The 19,536-nt window shown below is 43.6% G+C and overlaps 2 protein-coding genes across 16 annotated transcripts in view; one reads left to right on the plus strand and one right to left on the minus strand.

Annotated features, from left to right (window-relative positions):
- The first annotated feature begins 4,373 nt into the window (after positions 1–4,373).
- On the plus strand, positions 4,374–7,382 carry LOC136424619 (uncharacterized). Its single transcript, XM_066413236.1, has one exon. The coding sequence runs from the start codon at positions 4,374–4,376 to the stop codon at positions 7,380–7,382; it is 3,009 nt and encodes a 1,002-aa protein (XP_066269333.1).
- Positions 7,383–9,505: 2,123 nt separating this feature from the next.
- LOC136424129 (MYND-type zinc finger-containing chromatin reader ZMYND8-like) overlaps positions 9,506–19,536 on the minus strand; it is a 31,624-nt gene continuing 21,593 nt past the window's right edge. For 13 of the 15 annotated variants that reach the window (XM_066412578.1, XM_066412582.1, XM_066412581.1 and 10 more), the window contains 8 exons: positions 19,227–19,380; positions 18,529–18,653; positions 16,951–17,209; positions 15,827–15,921; positions 14,579–14,707; positions 13,514–13,601; positions 12,851–13,136; positions 9,506–10,387 (listed from right to left, as the gene is read on the minus strand). In XM_066412578.1, coding sequence (XP_066268675.1) covers positions 13,051–13,136; positions 13,514–13,601; positions 14,579–14,707; positions 15,827–15,921; positions 16,951–17,209; positions 18,529–18,653; positions 19,227–19,380 — 936 coding nt within the window. In that variant the 3' untranslated portion in view covers positions 9,506–10,387; positions 12,851–13,050. The remainder of the gene's footprint in view (positions 10,388–12,850; positions 13,137–13,513; positions 13,602–14,578; positions 14,708–15,826; positions 15,922–16,950; positions 17,210–18,528; positions 18,654–19,226; positions 19,381–19,536) is intronic. The other 2 variants (XM_066412583.1, XM_066412575.1) reach the window with 2 other exon arrangements.

The raw sequence follows: 19,536 nt of genomic DNA on the forward strand, positions 1-19,536 counted from the left end.
GTTGTCGCATTGGTGTGTAACTTGGCATATCGTTTGCCTGGTTCGGCGTGGTGATGCACAATGTCTTTGTTACGCCGTAACTACTTTTACCGTCAATGCAATATCGAAACTGCACCCCTATAATTAATGGTAAGGGCCACTGCCTTGGCATAGCGACCATGTTATAACCCGTTACGCTTGACTGCAATACTTCAGGCAGATACGGGGTACGAAAATTTCCTACTTGCTATGATCGTATAGTCACTGTTACATTGTAAAATAGACAACGTGCATCACCACACGCAACCTAGCTAGCGATATACCAAGTTACATACCAATGCGGCAACGGGAATTGTGAGTTTTCGCTGCGAACATGTGCCGAGTGAGCTTCAGTCTGTGTATTAAGTATGCCGTGTACAATCGCAGGTCGCATACTAGTTTGGCGCACGAGACGGCCGTCGCACTTTTACGCACAGTGTGAAAATGGGATATCTCTGGACCTTCAAACTTCTCACACTTGTAGTTTGTAATACGGAGGCTGTGACAATATAAAACGTTTACGCAGGGGATGAAAGATTGTTAAGATATCTCTCTCAGAATAGTGCGCGCAGGCCGCGGCCAGACTGTGTCACTTCCGGGTGTTTTCAAAGATCCGGTGACCTTTGACCTTCGAGAAATGTTACGATAATACAAATAGGCCGATAGCTATAGATCAGGCATGCCTGCAATAAATTGTGGAAAGAGGATTTACTGCATATTTGTGATTTCTGAAACATTTTAGTTGTAAGGCTGAATGGTTCGTTGATCTTCAAAAGAAGCCATCTAGATCTAAATTTGTGACTTTTCCCGGAATTTCTAGATCCTATCTGTGCCATGTTGTAAAAACGTACTTTTCAGCAGGTTGACCCCTCCTGTATTGAAAGAAAAAGATAAATAAACACATTTTCTTTACTTGCTATAAAACACTACTTGGACTGTACAGAGATGCAATTTGTGTGGGTCAATATTTTTACTTCTTTAATTACCGCTTATCAAAAATGCACTTTTCACATAGTCTCTACCAGACTAACTACGCCAGGGTTTCACTTGCAGGCTCCGTCCTAAACGGGCGAAATATGATCGTCACTGTGGACTGACTCTACTGGCTAATTATTCCTTTTTCTGGTGAATTGTACGATTCATACGCCCGTAAGAGGGCCTGGTGGAGGCTACTTTTCACACCTGGCACCACATACAATCCACGATTCCGTTGCTGAATGGGTATGTCAAGTTAGCCTGAGTGTCATCCTGTTTCAGTTCCAGGCTCTAGAAATAAATTGTCTGTGATTCCACACCTTACATCAAGATCCATTTGCTTACAGCTGAGCAGGTCACTAGCAAAGGAAATGAACAAACACCTCACCCAAAATTTACAGACTATAAATACTTCACGGAGAATTGTGTCCTACGGACTCTTGTTTTCAATTCAAAACAAAATTGATGATAATAATATAAAGGAAAAAATAACATTGCCACACGCGGCCAGACAATTTCATACAATTTTACATCGATATATAACAACCTGAATATATTCAAAACCTCCCTCCTTCTTAAAAGGGATTCCGAGGAACTATCTAGATTACCTCCGTATCATTGACGCTATATTTTGCCTCGCCCTAGACGGCTAAGTAGCTCTTAGCTGGGGTGTAGGTGCTCTGTACGAGTTAAGTTATATAATGGAACAAAGCAGCATGCATGCACATAAGAAAGTACATAGATATTAGAAACTCTGTCGCACAAGCTAATAACTCCATCTAGTTCTGCATAGTCTTTTGTAGAGCAAGTGATTATAATTCTATTAAAACTGCCGTGCAAGTTGCTTTATGTTGTAACATGAATTATTACAAACGTCTCCTTGATTTCTCTAAAACAAAGTCTCATCCGATATCACGCGTCTAAAACGCAAATATGATAAGAAAAACAATAAATACAAAACAAATACGTAGATATAAAACAAAAATATAATGATAAAAGGCCGTGATTTGCGCGTGAACGTTGAACAACACCAGTAGAATACACAGCAGCACCAAATCCCCCCTCCCCCCCACTACTACCTATCTGCGGATAAGCAAAATAGCCAAACTTAATTCCGGACCATTCATAGAGCCGGGGTCACATTTTCAAACACCTTCTCCCGAATCTGTTGATCGCCAGAGGGTCGCCTAGTTTGAATATCGTCAGAGACTCGAGCGTTGAATTTCACCTGTAAATCTACACTTTTGTCCATTACATTAGACGGGCTCACTGATTCTGCTGTCAAGTTGTTGCCTTTATGTTAAGAAAATGTAGTATTTTTGTATATAATGTTATAAAAATCCATATCATTTTGATAGAACAACTGGGATCGATTTCAGGAAAGTTAAAGATCATCAGATTCTGTAGATGATATACTAGTAACCTGTACCGTGGCCTAGTGGGTAAAGTGCTCCCTTGTATTCGGGAGGACGTGGGTTTAAATAAACCACATTCATTACCAGTGCATTGGCCCTTTACTGCAATACCTACACGCATGTGATGCGTAAGAGCCATGGATACGGAAATTAATTTACCGGTAAAACTCTATGTTACATCGATATTAACTCAACAACTAAGTTAATAGGCGACATATGTGCTTCTGATGATATGAATAAACCGTTGGGTAACCGTTCTCCTGATTGGTCCATGATTCACACGAACGTGTAAAATCAGCAAACAACTGCTAAATGCGGAGTAACGCTTCCCCTGATTGGATCACGCTGAACTTGAACGCTAGTGCATATTTATCAACAGTATTATAAAGCACGGAGACTGGTCTGGGAAAGGTTAGATATACTGCGACTGTTCAAGTGAGCGGGCTGCTCTTTTATGGAATTCTTGGGAAACTCAGTCTACCTACCATTGCCGAACAAGATGCAAGGATAATAAAAAACCAAGGTGAGTTATTTTGATGATCATCTAACATTTTGATAACTAGAATTAGTTCCCATCCCCTTGAAATAGAGAAAGAACGGCACAAGAAATTACGTATTGTGTGAAAGGACTAGTAAGTATTGTACGTCAAATACGGTGGAAGTGTAAGTATATTTTATCTAATAAGAGTTGCTTTTCTAAACCTCCTAGAAACGGAAGTAGCTTTTGTTGAAATATACGAAAGAAAAGTCAAACTATACATTACATATAGCAGTGCTCTGCAAGGCCGGTTTTTTAAAATTACACCTAAAACGGTAAGGACGTCGGGAAATTCGCCTTAGACAAGATATCACGGTAGAAATAAGTATACTGCCTATCGTAGTTTTGTGACCACGACTAACATTTCCCCCATTACAGTAAGGGGATTTTAAAGGGATTTCCCCCTTTCATACAGATTGTTGAATTGGCGTGTTTTTATTTTTTATCTTTTTAATTTCAGTCGGCTGAGGCCAGTCTGCAAAGCATAATTCTAGGAAATGATCATGCAGTTATTGAATCACCCATCGAACAGACATGGCGTTGAATGTCGTGTGATTTTGAGTTTATTGATTTGATTGAATAACTGTATTAATTTCAGTTCATACTTCAATTATTCTATTAAATGACTAAATTCAAGACCTCCCCGCCAGCTTCGCTTCTTAAAAGGGCTTCCGAGGAAACTATTGAGATTACCTTCATATTACTGACGCTATATTTTGTCTCGTTCCAGACGGATAAGTGGTTTAGAGTTTTGTGTACGTGCTCCACACGACTTAAGATATGCTTTGATCACAATTGCAAACAGTGGTAACGTTAGTTTACGGGGTGTTTTTCTTCTTCGTTTTTTTTTATTATGTTTATTTATTTTTCACTTTCGGCGATCCCTGTGGAGTCGATAAGTTCTCTAAAAATTGCCATATGTTTATCTTAGAGTTATGATAAATCAACAAATTAAATAGTTGATTTGAATTTATAAATTGATTAATTTGAATTAATGGTTTGTCCGTTATTAAGGTGTGCTTTAAGCCATATTGGGGGGAGGGGTGTCACTGCTAGACAGAACATGAAATAAATAGAATTCTTTCCTCTCTTTCAGGGCGATTACAAGCAACCTGTGGCGAACCAGCTGTGATAACGACGAAGAACACTGTAGAGCACGATACAGTTTTATGGAAAGACTGCTTGGTGTATCTTCAAGTATTTGCAGTGTCAGGCTTGATAACATTTGTAAAGTGTAGTAGAAGATCATTGAAGACCATACTGAAATGGCTGGCTCAAACATGTCGCTTCTCCTCTTCCTGCTTGCGTTTGCCCCGTCTCGGGCCGGTTCATCTTGTCCTGGCCTTTGTGAGGTAATGGTTGATGGGTATTGCAAGATACGTGGGATGATGAATATTCACTTTTTCGATGCCAACTTACCGTGCGCAATGTGCAACACGACCGGACAGACCGATGAGAATCAGCTCGGGTGTCTTCCACCCACTCTGAAGAAGCTGCGAGTCGCAGGGCACTCCGACAGCAGCGGCAAGGTGAAGCCCCTGCCTGGTCTTAACCAGCTCCATACGCTGCTCCTGGGGCCTGGGCACATCCTGACGGCTGAACGTGACACGTTTTCAGCCGTGCCAAACCTCCTTGGTCTGTCCATGAGCAACAACGACATCACGGCCATTGGAAGCTGGTTTGGTGGAATCTGGAAGCTGACAAGGCTCGAGCTGTCTTGGAATGAAATCAGAGAAATCAAGAAGAACGCTCTTCAGCCACTGGTAAAGCTGGAGTTGCTCAGCCTGAGGTATAACCGGCTTCGCGCTGTGGAAGAGTGGTACTTCGTCGGGCTGACCAACCTCAAAACCCTACAACTGAGCTACAACAACATCTCACACATTGCTGAGAAGTCGTTCGATCAGCTCACAAGGTTATATTTGCTCTCCCTTGACCACAACAAGCTCTCGTCCATCCCCGCGGAGTCGCTCACTGCCATGCGCAGAATGGAGTATGTCAAAGTTGAGAAGAATCCCTTTCGTTGCACCTGTGCGCTGGAAAGCTTAAAGTCTGTAGGGTATAGGGCGTTGAGTCAGTCTGTTTACAACAGACTGCGGTGCAGCTACCCACCTGGCCTCTCGGGGAGAAAGATCGCTGGCGTAAAGATGAATGAGATGCCATGCCCGTCCCCTGAAGCCAGGGTATCACGGCAAGATCACGGAGCCACTCTCGTGTGCGAGGTCTTCTGGGAGAAGCAGCCAGAGATCGAGTGGTTGGATCCAAGAGGGAGGGCCGTTCTAGAAAGAGAGTCACTCGGCCCATGTGGTGCCACTGTAACCACAAGCTTGGAGCACAAGATCCCCACCTCCCAGTCTCCTGAAGGAGGAACGGCGCACTCACCAGACGACCCCGGCCTACCCTACATCGGCAAGTCCACCTACACCCTCCGCATGAGTCAGCAGGCCTACCGGTGCTGGACGGAGGGCAGTTTCCGGTGCGTCGTGCAGTCTGCAGCAGGCAACGTCTTTGTGGATGTACCACTGACCAAGTCAAGTGAGACAAGTGAAGGAGGAAAGAGGCAGGAGCACATCATAATGACAACCACCGCCACGGCTGTCCAGCAAAACGCGAAGGTGACAGAAAGGATCATCAAACCGACAAACAAAAACACCCGGCAGGATGGCACCACTCCAGCAACTGATAAAGGACACTGGAATACCGTGATGACCCCTGTCTACACCACAACACCTGTCCAGCAGAACGCCAGGATCACAGGAAGGATGAGCAAACCCACGGACAAGAACACCCGGCAGGATGGCACTACTCCAGCAACTGATAAAGGACACTGGAATACGATGAGGACCCCTGTCTACACCACAACACCTGTCCAGCAGGACGCCAGGATCACAGGAAGGATGAGCAAACCCACGGACAAGAACACCCGGCAGGATGGCACTACTCCAGCAACTGATAAAGGACACTGGAATACGATGAGGACCCCTGTCTACACCACAACACCTGTCCAGCAGGACGCCAGGATCACAGGAAGGATGAGCAAACCCACGGACAAGAACACCCGGCAGGATGGCACTACTCCAGCAACTGATAAAGGACACTGGAATACGATGAGGACCCCTGTCTACACCACAACACCTGTCCAGCAGGACGCCAGGATCACAGGAAGGATGAGCAAACCCACGGACAAGAACACCCAGCAGGATGGCACCACTCCAGCAGCTGAGCAGGCCCAATGGCAAACCGTGATGCTGATACTCGTACTCATCTGCATCCTGAGCGCATGCCTAGCTCTGTTCTTTCTGTACAAGGCGATTGCCGCTTGCCGCAAGCGCTACAAGAGGCGCCAAAATCAGCGTCAATACTTACAAGGCAATGCTGCAGGCGCTATCGGAGGCATACCGCTGCAAAACCTCCAGCCACCGACCGCTGCCCCCACGACTGGGAACCCTCTATCTCCACAGCAGGCCTATGATACGATCCCGGACGACACGCCCATTGACCCGTATGCCGAAACGTCGCGTTTGGAAAATCCTGTGTATGGCGCAGACGTGACAGAGCCAAAAGGTGTCACATCGATCCCAGACCCTCCTTCCCGACCCGGCAGGCCCATCAACTCGACCTCATCAAGACCACGACGCCCGAGGATAGCACGGGCGGGGAAAGCCCCGGATCCACCTCCACGGTCCGACGGGCCAGCCGACACGAGCGACTCTCACTACTACCCACCAGCCACGAAGACGACCAAGGCAGGGAAGATCCCGGCTCCATATCCACGGACCCACCACACATACGTCAACTCTAACGTCTCATCCCAGCCACCAGACACGGCAACGACCCAGACAGAAAAGATCCCGGATCCTCTCCCACGGACCCACACTTACATCAACTCCAACGTCTCGTCACAAGGATTGGGACAGGCGTCAACTTCTCAACACGGGGCCGCAGCGAACCCACGTGGCTCGGGGATGGACGGAGAAGAGGAGGGCGAGGGTCCCAACATCTACCTTGACCTCAACGACAAGTCACGCCTCTCTGGCTCGGAGATGCCTCAGACAAAGAATATCCCGGATCCTCTCCCACGGACACACACCTACGTCAACTCAAACATCTCCTCACAGCCACACCGTTTGGGAATGGCGTCAACGTCACAACACGGGGCCGAAGCGAACCCACGACGCGCGGGGATGGACGGAGAGGAGGAGGCGGAGGGTCCCAACGTCTACCTTGACCTCAACGACAAGTCACGCCTCTCTGCCTCGAAGATCCCGGATCCACTTCCACGGACCCACACCTACGTCAACTCCAACATCTCGTCGCGACCACAAGGCACAGAGATGCCACGATCCGGAGCCCCATCAGACCCACAAAGGCAAACCTCCAGGATGGACGAAGAAGAGGAAGTCGAAGGTCCCAACATTTATCTTAACCTGAACCTGTAATGGCCCATAACGCCTCACTGGACCCTAGCTACAGCTCAATCAACTCAATACCGGACAAGTCCTTAGCCCGGAACCTTGCCTCCATTGCCGTTCTAAAAAAAACATCACCCAGAAAATCCATGAAAAAGAAACTCCATTTGTGGCCTACAGCAAAGATAAGAGAGCTAAACTTGCACGGAATAGGACTATGATTATGGACAATGATTCTGTTATGATGTATTGAGCTTATATGTACTTACTTTGTTATTGTCTGCATGTTTCCATTGTTATCTGGAAATCAGTGCTTGTACATGATGAAGAAAGCTACTGTTGTAAAAGAACACAGACATTAGTAGGCATCAAAATGTGCCCCAAATTACAAATGTCTGGATTGTATGTCAGGAATGCAGTGAGACGCCATGCTGACATAGGACCAGGAATAATAATGTACTGTGACTGTGGCGTGTTTGAGTAGGACAACGAAAAATCAGCATGGCTATTGTTAGATCTTAACTACGAAAAGTTTCATTTTTGTTAATATATGTATGAACATTGCAGAAGAACTTCATGCTATAATGACGATTGTAGTCGTTTAAAGTTAGATGTTAAATTTCACTGTAAAGACTGTAATATTTGTTAATGATACAGGAATCCTTTTCTAAGTTGTTTTTAAAAGCTGCAATCTATGATTTTGTAAGTCCTCGTGGTCTTGTGTTCAAAAAGTGACATGTTTGTCATATCAATATTTCTGAAATTAAGCCCAATTTTAATAGCTTTTACATATTTTTGATGATCGTTATTTGAGCAAAGTTTTGATATCAAGTACAAGTATTTTAACGAGAGAACCTTCTTGACTTTAGTGTAACTCTACTGGAATGTTTGTACATGTAAATACTAACAAAATTCAGACTCTCAAGTCTGCTAAATTGAAGTTTCATGTTGAATAAATATTTCAAAGTGATATGCTGTGGAATATGTTTGTATTCTTGGCGTGTATGGGTAAAGTAATCACATGTTTCTTTTGATAACAAAAATTCCCTCAAAATCACAAAATTAAGAACCACCGAAGTCATGATATCAAAATGACAAGCAGCTTTATTAATATTGTCATTTCACTGGTCAGGTTTTCTGGAACCTTTTATTTCTAAACCACTTTCTCTTGCTGCTTTTAAGCATTACAGTATATCTCTCTTTGAAAAGACAGTCATACTATAATGTTCCACCCGGAATGGTACATTTCTCAGGCCTAATACTTTCATTTAAAGCGAGAACATTCACAACTGAACTAAAAAATATACAACAATCAGTACTCTTTATGCATACTTGCCTTTTTAAACCATACTCTTTGTCAGTATATCATATCTCTCAGAGATTTTCAACAAAGTAACCGAAGTACAATTATATATTTTCAATAACAAACAAAACAAACTGTAACACATCTATAGCTCTATGAAGTCAAATACTGTAAATGCATTTAGGTTTGCGGTGATTGAATTTTGCAGTAAGGAGAAAATAGACCTTTTGACTCGTGTTTATGATAGCGTTATAGTCACATACAGTCAAACCTGCCTAGGCGACCACCTTTTCAACGCGACCACCTGGCCATGGCGACCGCTTTTTCTCGGTCCCGAAAATTTTCCCCATAGGCACAAGCATTAAGCTGCCTGCCCAAGGCGACCACCTGTCCAACGCGACCGCGACCGCCACAAATTGGGACCGCACAGAGCACAATCCCTGCCCATGGCGGCCGCCTAATTTTCAAGCGTGCGGTGACATCGGATCATTTTGCTGTCGGATTTCACAGAAATGTTTTCAAGACTTTGAAGGACAAAAATAAGGACAAAAATATATGGAATAGCAATGTTATAGGATAGATTCCTCCATGAAGTGTTTTGATAAAACGTTCCCCCTATAAAAATTGTAAAAAGACAAATGTTTGTGATGTTGTTGTGCCTATCGTAATCTTATAGTTTAACGTGAACTCAGTTCCGTTTAAACTCAATTTTCAAAACGAATACGTAGTGCATGGCGTCATCGACCTGGAAACATGTGAGTGGAATCCTCTTCATGGCGACCACCTGTCCATCGCGACCGTTTTTGCCCGGTCCGCCGGGTGGTCGCCTTGGGCAGGTTTGACTGTACTCCTAAAGTAAAGGGAAAAACTGGCACCTTTACAGACAACCAACCTTCTAGCGACTTGGTAAGGCTGCTACAGTTGGACTTATCATACTCTGGTAATAGACAAGTGTTTAGACAAGGGGTAGGGAGGCAGAAGACATAACAAAAAGTTTGCAGTGGTTTTGACTGCGAACATAAAACCACGGGAAACTTTACTGCATTTACAGTATATGAGTACTACCTTTAAGCAAAAACTTAGCTAGTACTGTGTAGTTTCTGACATCGCATCAAAGCAATTGTCATAATGTCTCAATGTCAATAACATTGCGTCCCAGGGGGGACACTTCTGAGCCTGAACATTATTGATCTCATGTTGTAGAGTTCCCAACATAGGGGGGCTACTATCTTTACCAGATAGCATGTTAGCTCATAGAGCCCACTATCTTTAATCTTTGGCTGGAGCACGATTCATTTGTGATTTCCAAAACGAAATTCAACTTCACGGCACAAGATTTTGTCAAGGAACGAGCCAAGCCAATCCACTGCTTCTGCGCTGTCACTTAATCATGTATAAAGTAGAAAGCCTGATAAAAGCACATAAAAAGGTGTCTGAAACTAGCTGGAGACTAACCTCTGCTTGGAGAGTTGAATATAGACAGGACATATGACTTAGTGAGATGTACATGAAAAGAATGGGTTGTTTGCTCATTCCTTGAAAAAGACTGGTGCTGTACTGTCAAAAATGTGGGTACGTCTAATAAGATAGTTCACGGTTTGAGATGCGCATGCACAACATGACGCATTGTAGGTAACATCCCAAACTTGAAGGCCCCTGGCCATTCTTAAACTTTGACATATTACCCACAATGCACCAGAATGTGCATGTGCACTTTAAACAATAAAGCTAGCTTATGGTTCCGGGTCGGAGTTCAATTGTGACCGGGGGTTGGGTCATGACCCGGTAATCTGCCGGAAGTGCGTGGTCGTCACCCTGATTTCTGCCCGAGATTGCTTGGTGATGGTTTTAGCTGTGCATGAATATTTTGAATCTTCTGAAAAGCCCGTGAGTTGTAGTATTTTTGGGCGCGGTGCAGTTGGTTCGCTATCGAAGCCTTTTTTGTATTAGTCCGCGGCAACGGTGATGCGGTTTTCTCGCCTGATGACCCAAATAGCATCGTTTTTAATGCATTTTCACCGAATTTGCGTCATCGGAGATTGCGAAAAAGTTATCACATGACTTTTTTATTTTTTTCATTTTTCAGAGACACCATTTACTAAGCTTTCTCAGCATATATGCCGTGACCCCAGGAAAACTCGTTTTTTCCGAGCAGGTTCGATCAAAAAAGTGTAAAAAAATGATAATTTTCGGGTGCCAAATTTACATTTTACTATGGTTTCTACCCAAAATAAAGGGACAACGGACAAAACCAATAAATACATCGGAAAACAGCAGAAAACCGCTTTTCGACCATGTGATTACATTTTCCGTCCTACTTTTCTCGGCGGAATTGTAGCCCGTCGACCTGAGGGTGTCGGCCTACATACGAAATCGCAAAAAAACTCCGGTCCGAGACCTTAAAAGGACGGCAGCGGCTACGTCGATGACGTCATAGATGACGTTATTTCGACGCATTCGAAAGCTTTTATCATATTCTGTAAGTTTGTTTGAAAAAAACCCGAAGTTTGCCCTTTTTTCTCTTTTAAATTCGATATATCCATGGACAGGTGCTTGGCGCCCCCCTCCCCCATGTGCCCCCCCCCCCCCCCCCAACCTCCAATACGGCCATCTTTAATCATTTCTGGCCGCCAAACCGTTTTTAAAAGGAATTCACTGACTACGTCATTTGATGGAAGCCCATGTCCAAACTTGACATTCGGTATGATTTTCGCGATGCCCCGCCTTTATGATGACTTAAATGGATGAATTAAGCTAAAATCTAAGTGCTTTAAGCCTTCTTAAGGCGAAACTTGGTTTTCTGACTTTTGGTTCGTCGCTCCTTAACGTCGCGATCTTTTCTTCTTTTGATGGTGTGAAGTGATAGCCTACTAGGCGCGCTACACATCTCGGCCGCACTTATTTAAACTGCCCGCTTCCAGCTCTGATGATATGCTCCATGTTGCGCTTTGGACTGTGTCAGAATGCATTCTTTTACACATTTGGGGAGCATTGTGCTGCTTAAGGGGCCTTTACGGCGAAATAGTGAAGAGTTTGATGTCGGACGCGTTTGATTCGGAATGTGCGACCTGTGGTCTACCAGTCTATACCAAAATTTGACATATTCTTCGTTTCAGTTAAAAGCTACGAACTTAAAACGCGACCCCCTGCTGTTTTCCTCGAGAACCATGACGTCACTGCGTGACGTCACCGACGCCAACTCTTAAAGAGGCTTTTCTGCCAATATGCAGCACCGAAACGACGGAAAGTCCGCATAATTTCCAAGCCAAGGGCATGAGCAGGCTCTCCATCCCGTTTTACCTGTTTTTTGAAAAGCGATGTCCTGAAAAATGATGTTTTTATCCATTTCCCTACTGTAACGTTGTTAAGGCCTGTACGTTGGCAAGATAGCCTCAAAACACAGTGTTTTTCACATGACTTTAAACCCCTGCTGCGGGAAAAGTAATCATCGCCGATAAGCCAAATTTGGATATATGGTAGATATAACTTTTCTGAAAATTTTGAACAAATTTTAAGAAACAATATGTTTCTTAAGGTTCCGGGTCGGAGTTCAATTGTGACCGGGGGTTGGGTCATGACCCGGTAATCTGCCGGAAGTGCGTGGTCGTCACCCTGATTTCTGCCCGAGATTGCTTGGTGATGGTTTTAGCTGTGCATGAATATTTTGAATCTTCTGAAAAGCCCGTGAGTTGTAGTATTTTTGGGCGCGGTGCAGTTGGTTCGCTATCGAAGCCTTTTTTGTATTAGTCCGCGGCAACGGTGATGCGGTTTTCTCGCCTGATGACCCAAATAGCATCGTTTTTAATGCATTTTCACCGAATTTGCGTCATCGGAGATTGCGAAAAAGTTATCACATGACTTTTTTATTTTTTTCATTTTTCAGAGACACCATTTACTAAGCTTTCTCAGCATATATGCCGTGACCCCAGGAAAACTCGTTTTTTCCGAGCAGGTTCGATCAAAAAAGTGTAAAAAAATGATAATTTTCGGGTGCCAAATTTACATTTTACTATGGTTTCTACCCAAAATAAAGGGACAACGGACAAAACCAATAAATACATCGGAAAACAGCAGAAAACCGCTTTTCGACCATGTGATTACATTTTCCGTCCTACTTTTCTCGGCGGAATTGTAGCCCGTCGACCTGAGGGTGTCGGCCTACATACGAAATCGCAAAAAAACTCCGGTCCGAGACCTTATCCTTTCCTGTTTTGGAAGTCAAAGTTAAATCGTGTTTCAGAATGAATTCTACCAACACATATAGACTTCAAGCCACTACCTTTACCAGATAGCATGTTAGCCCATCTACAATGGTTAAAGTAGCAACTCTTTAATGTTGTTTGTGAACTTGTTGATTGACTTCCTGGGGTGGGGGGGGGGCAGTATGCAGCATCATTATGAGTGGTGTGTGGAGCTGCTGCTGTTGCTAGGCAACGCTGTCACTGGCTGCAGGACACCTGCAGGCTGCAGTACTTGAGCTGCTGCAGGGAAATGAAAATATGTGTTTGTGATTAAAATGAAAACATCTATTTGTAACTGAAATGAACATAATATGTGTTTGTGACTGAAATGGAAATATGTGTTTGTTACTGACATAAACATGTTTATGACTGAAATTAAAACATGTATTCATGATTACATTTAACATTCTGTTCTGCATTGACAGCAAATGTTAATAACTCTACTGAACATAAAACTATACCGACAGTCTTCCATTCTAATATTTTCCTCTTCTACTCTCAATATTTATTAGTCATGCAATTTCCTGACCCCGATTCAAAAGTCTATGGCATGAAAACACAACTTTTTGTTTGTTTGTTTGCTCATATATAATCTGCAACATACATGATGTACTTACTAGTCTTCCTGGATTCCTTTTCTAAGAGAACAGGGATGGACGTCACACTGCCCACTGGCTGGACCACCTGTGCTACAGAGGTTGGTCTCTGCAACAAGCAAAAAAACATAGGTAAAGGTTAGTTAGTTAAAATCCTCCCACACCATTATTGATGTATAGGGCTGTGCCCATCTCCATTTCATAGCCCTGGGCCACACTGTGGTGCAATCACTGTAGCGGGGGGCTAGTCCACAGGCAGTGAAGTGTGTTTAATTTCCATACTGTTTCATAAGTATGTACCATTTTTATTAAGTCTTTGGTATGACTCAATGCGCCTCTTGTCCAGAGGTGTCCTACCTGGGGCTTGAACCCCAGTCCTTCTGGTCCAAGTAATTTGAACCAGTTGTGGTAAGAGGCAGAAGGCGCAGACCACTACACGACAGGAACACCCCCAGGTAAAGGTAGTCTCATCTAATATTTGGCATGCATTTTTATGTTGTCACTTCATGTTTTGCCTTCCTACAGAGGCGTGGGGGCTATAGGATTGGTCTACCAATCAAGGCCTCCAGCCTTCACAGAAATAAGTATGAATTGCAGTTCCTTTGTTAGCTGCTGGGGGCACAAACATTGCTCAAGAAGGAAAAGCCACTCTCTCATTGGTCAAACCAATGCAATGCCATCACTGGTTGAACTGCTAATTGTGATTGACAGTCAGAATCGATCTATAATCTGATAGTCCACACCTGTGCAAATGCTAATTGCCATGCTATCATTGGTTGAAACTCTACTTGCCATGCTATCACTGGTCGAACTGCTAAATGCCATGCTAGCATTGGTTGAAACTCTACTTGCCATGCTATCATTGGTTGAACTGCTAAATGCCATGCTAGCATTGGTTGAAACTCTACTTGCCATGCTATCACTGGTCGAACTGCTAAATGCCATACTAGCATTGGTTGAAACTCTACTTACCATGCTATCACTGGTCGAACTACTAAATGCCATGCTATCATTGGTTGAAACTCTACTTGCCGTGCTATCACTGGTCGAACTGCTAATTGTGATTGACAATCTGATAGTCCACACCTGTACAATGATGGTGCTGCCAGGTCTGACAGTTGTGAAGGTCTGGATGGACTTCGGCTTGGAGGCGGCTGGCTGGATGTAGCGCACCTGGACACCTGGCTGGCTCACCTGCACACCTGGCTGGCTCACCTGCACGGAAGTTCAAACTTCAAACTTTATTGATTATATCAACATTGCAGTCCTTTATCATTGGACTGAATTGCATTGATTTTACAAACACTTCTTCTATTGCACATTGGATGATCATAGAGAATAAAGACATTATTATTCACATTGTTAAAACTTTGATAACAACATTGTCAACATTAGCAACGTGGACATATAGACATAGACTTTTTGGTGGACATTACACGGTCATAGATGACAGAGTTCTGGGGATAAACGAGTTTTGTGTCTACTTGATCTGCTTTGTGGTGGTTTCAGTCCCACAAATCGACGGAGGTTGTAGGTTGTCTCAACTGTCGGTTTAGTTTGAGTTTATTAGGATCCACAATTAGCTTAACAGCTACTCTTCCTGTGGTACATTTAAAAACATGACTAGACAAAACTACATGACACACAGGAACACAACATATACAGAATATACCTGTACAAATGATAAAAGAAAGATAAGGCTACTTAAGGTCTATATAGTATATATTACAATGTTGGCAATATTTAATTACTTTACAGTTTCAAACCATTCCAGGTGCTGGACATTCTATTAAGATATAAACATCAGTACAAAAGTTGAACTGTAAGTAATTAGTATAATACATTCATCATATAGATGTTAAGTCAACTGAAAATATATTTGCTCTTATTATAATTATTCTTATTTTACTCAATGCATGGTCACCAAGTAACGAGACCCAAAGATCACTTCAAGGTGTTACGTAAAGGTCACTCTGAGGTTAGGGGTTACATATATAACTGTAACGGCGTCTCTTTGCCCTAGGTTAAAAAACATCATGAGACGACGTAGCCAAACTGCTCACTAAGATTGAGGATTAAAGATTAGGAAGTAAAATATGATGTGAAAAAGTATGTCACAACTTCTGTTTAATAAACCTCCTTGGTAGCAGTTAGGGGTTATCCAACCAACGTGCTGTCTCCTGCAGCGAAACTGGTGCCTGACTAACCGAACCTGAGACTGACCTTCTCATTTAAATCTAGCGCCTGTTCTGATTCCTGCTCTTTCAAGATGGAGCTGAGGCATGCCCTGGCTTTCTCTAAGCTGGTGCCTGTGGGAATGTGAGGGGGGCTGACCTGTGCGTAGGAGACTTGTGCCTGTTCTTTCTTCTGTTGCTGCAGCACAGTGGTGAGGGACTCTCTCGCCTTTTCTCTCCATTCGCTTTTTGTCACTGCAAATGTCAAAGGTTACTGTAATTCACATCCTTACGGTAGCAAAATTTCATGGTGTAAGGAAAATGGACATTTTCACTGAACTTTAACTTCACGGTGGCGCCAAGTGATTTACAGAACTGAAGGAATCATAAATAATCACAACAGGGTTTTCACAATGATGATAAGTTCACGGTACATAGGTGACTGTGAAAACAGTGAACATAAAGTTACAGTGAAAGAAACAAGAATTACAGAACTGTATTCTTTACATGAGGTCATTCCTGATCGAACTGGTTATAAATTACTGTAAATGCAGAAATGTTCATGGTGGTTTTATGTTTGCGTTTTCGCAGTTAACTCTTAACCACGAACTTAAAACCACTGCGAAAAGACATCCCATTGTGTGACTATAGCGCTACTGATTGTTTCAAACGCGGACTCAAACCACAGCGAACCCTTAATTTTCTCCATACTGCAAAATTAAATCTCCGAGTACATTTCTGCATTTACATTACCATGTTTTGTAAGAAATCTTAGATGATTGTTAAGACTTGAGGGAGGAGTTTAAAAACGGAGTGGACTGCGAAATGAAACTTTATATTTGTTATGCGTGACAAGAAGCCATGAAGGCCTTACATAACATTAATCAAATGAAGAACTGAAGATGTTCAGCACCAAGGCAAATGCAAGTAAAAAACACAAAAAGCAAACAACTATGAGACAGCTCAGCAGTTAGTTAGGCTCCACCAGCCTCCGCGGGTCGCTGGGAAAATTGTAGAAATTGGCCAAAATAGACTCAATTGTATGAAGGGAGTCGGCTACGGAGAGAGGGTCAAAAATCGCCTGCGAATGTTACCCTCCATGGCCAAAGTCCCCCGGCAAATGTTCTCCCTATAGCCGGCGCGGTTAGTCTGGTAGAGACTAGCAGTTAGTAGAGACAGTGCACTGGCTAAGATTGCTCATGCTAGGTGTCAAGGCCATTTCTCAATAAAACATGTTATGGAAGGAAGTTCAATTTTTGTTCTTGACAAAGAGAGGACCTTCACCATTGGAGGAGCCAGCCTGACCCTTGACCTGTGAATCTGCAGGTGCCTGCTGGATGCTGACAGCTGCTCGCACCTGATTGGTTGGTGACTCACCACTAGTGGCCTCTGATTGGTCAGTGCCACCTTGTGCTGTGCTGTTATTGGTGGACTGGCTGCAGGTGTTCATGTGGACTGGCCAATGAGCTTGCTGGCAGGGGTAGTCACAGTAACTGGTGTTCCAGCAACAGTAGAAAATGGCCTCCTTCCCACAGAAAGCACACTGAAACATCATTATACATTTAGAATACTTTATTGATACAACAAGTACATGTATAAATACCCACAAATCTAACCTATGAGAAAATTTATGATATGTCAGGGCTCGAAATAGTGGGTGCATGTGCACCCAGTGCACCCAAAATTGGAGCTGTGCACCTATTTTTTGACTGTGGGTGCACTGGTGCACCTATATATTTTTGTAGCCTATAGGGTTAAGGTACTATTGTACACTAGTATACAGAATATTCTTGAAATGTAACTATAAAAACAGCATGATAACTTTTTGCTGTACTCGATTCAATGTATTATTTGTTTGAAATTTCAAAGTTAGCTATAGAATTACAGATTGAAGTTCTTAAGAAAGGCAGCAGCGTTAAACTTTGTAATTATGTTCTGAAGAACATTCAACTTTATTTTATCTGGTGCAACCAAAATTCTTTCTGTGCACCCAATTTTTTGAGTTGGGGGCACCAGTGCACCTATTCCCAAAGATGAATTTCGAGCCCTGTATGTACAGGTAGATGGATATATCAAACATTCACACAACTCTACAACCAACTTCCAGGTAGAAAAGGAACACGACTTCAACTTCAATTAACCTTATCCTGCTGTGGTAGCCTTTTGACACCAAATTAGTATTGCAATTTGGGGTCGGACTGTAGGGAGAAGGTCAAAAAAGAGTACATTGCTACTGTGTCTCACCCATTGTTTCTTCTTAGATTAACCCTTTTCCTGCTGAGGTAGCCATTTGGCAAATTTCTTTTGTCGTATGGGGTCAGGTAGCAGGGAGGAGGTTAAAAGTGTCTCACCCATTGTTTCTTCTTGGCCTCCTCCACAGCATAGCAACATGACTCGATTAACCATCACCATCCTGACGTAGCCTTTTGACACCCAATGAGTATTGGGTTTTTTTGGTGTTAGGCAGTAGGGAGGAAGTTAAAATTGTCTCACCAATTGTTTCTTCTTAGATTAACCTTTTCCCTGCTAGCCATCAAGCAAATTTCTTTTGTTGTATGGCAGTATAGAGAGAGAGTGACGTCGGCATGGCGTAATGGTTAGAGCGTTGAACTCAGAATCAATAGGTCCCGAGTTCGATACTCACCATGCCCCTACGTTGTGCCCTTGGGAAGGCACTTTATATTACCTTCCCGGACGGTGGAGTGACGCCCACCGAGCCTATTCAGCTAATCTGTCAAAGTGTGTGCTAAAAAACACACTGCGGATTTGGTTGCCGATGCACCAACATCTAGCACATTTGCCACTGAGAACTGATAATTCTTTTATTTTTTTTTAAACAGAGAGAGAAGTTTAAATTCCCACCCATTGTTTCTTCTTGGCCTCCTCCACAGCCCTGCTCTTGTCGGCCTCACACTGCCGGCGCAGGTCCTGGATCAGACGCTGCTTCTCCAGCTCCAAACTCTGCCTCATCTCAGCCATCGTCAGCTCTGGGGAGGGAAACTACCTATTAGACTCCAGTTGTTGCCGTGGCCGATGGGAAAGACCTTTATTCCAAGTCACTCTGCATGTCCTCTCCTCTCTATCCTTAATCCCAGTCTGTCTTGCTTAACACACTCGGTTACTCATTTTATATGTTTCACAATATACAACTTCTCTGACAGACACAAGATAAATCACAAAGGTACATGATGAAGGAAGTAGCAAGTCTCAGGGGGAATGGACAGCCTTGTGCTGCCTTGATCTGCCTTAGTCATACTCCACGTCCATTTCTCAGTAAGCTAAGGGATTCCTCTACCTACACACATCTGCTTATACATATTTGATATGCACTATATGACACTTAGTCTAGCAGGGCATCATCAGGGCGTTTTTTGGACACCCTACACTTAGAAAACAAGGAATTCAGACCCCCTCCTTTTGCAGGGGCACTCAGAGCACATCTAGCTGCAGGTGCTGTTAAAAGCCATCTACCGTGTGCAAGGCGAACACTCTACTGACTAGGCCATTGCACCAGTTTGTTTCAGCTCAGAAAAGAACAATCCAAACCCAGCCCAACCGACCCATGTTGTGTTTCATCTCTGCCATCTCCTGTCGGTGTCTCCAGCTCAGTTTCTCCACCTCCAGCTGAAGGTGCTTCACGGTTGCTAGGTTATCGCCACGGCGACCAAGGTCCGCCCACATCTGCTGGAACGTGCCCTTCACCACCTCCACGACCTTCAAGAAACATGTATACATAGGTCTGATTATCAACTAGCTCTGCCAGATATGACCTGTACTTCCTACCACTCCAATTTGACACTTGCAGGACACACACCAATTCAAACAAGAGTTCAGAGACCTCATATCTCCGTGAAGTATTTTGATTATGCA

Source organism: Branchiostoma lanceolatum, chromosome 18, assembly GCF_035083965.1.
Source record: "Branchiostoma lanceolatum isolate klBraLanc5 chromosome 18, klBraLanc5.hap2, whole genome shotgun sequence".
NCBI classification, from domain to species: domain Eukaryota; kingdom Metazoa; phylum Chordata; class Leptocardii; order Amphioxiformes; family Branchiostomatidae; genus Branchiostoma; species Branchiostoma lanceolatum.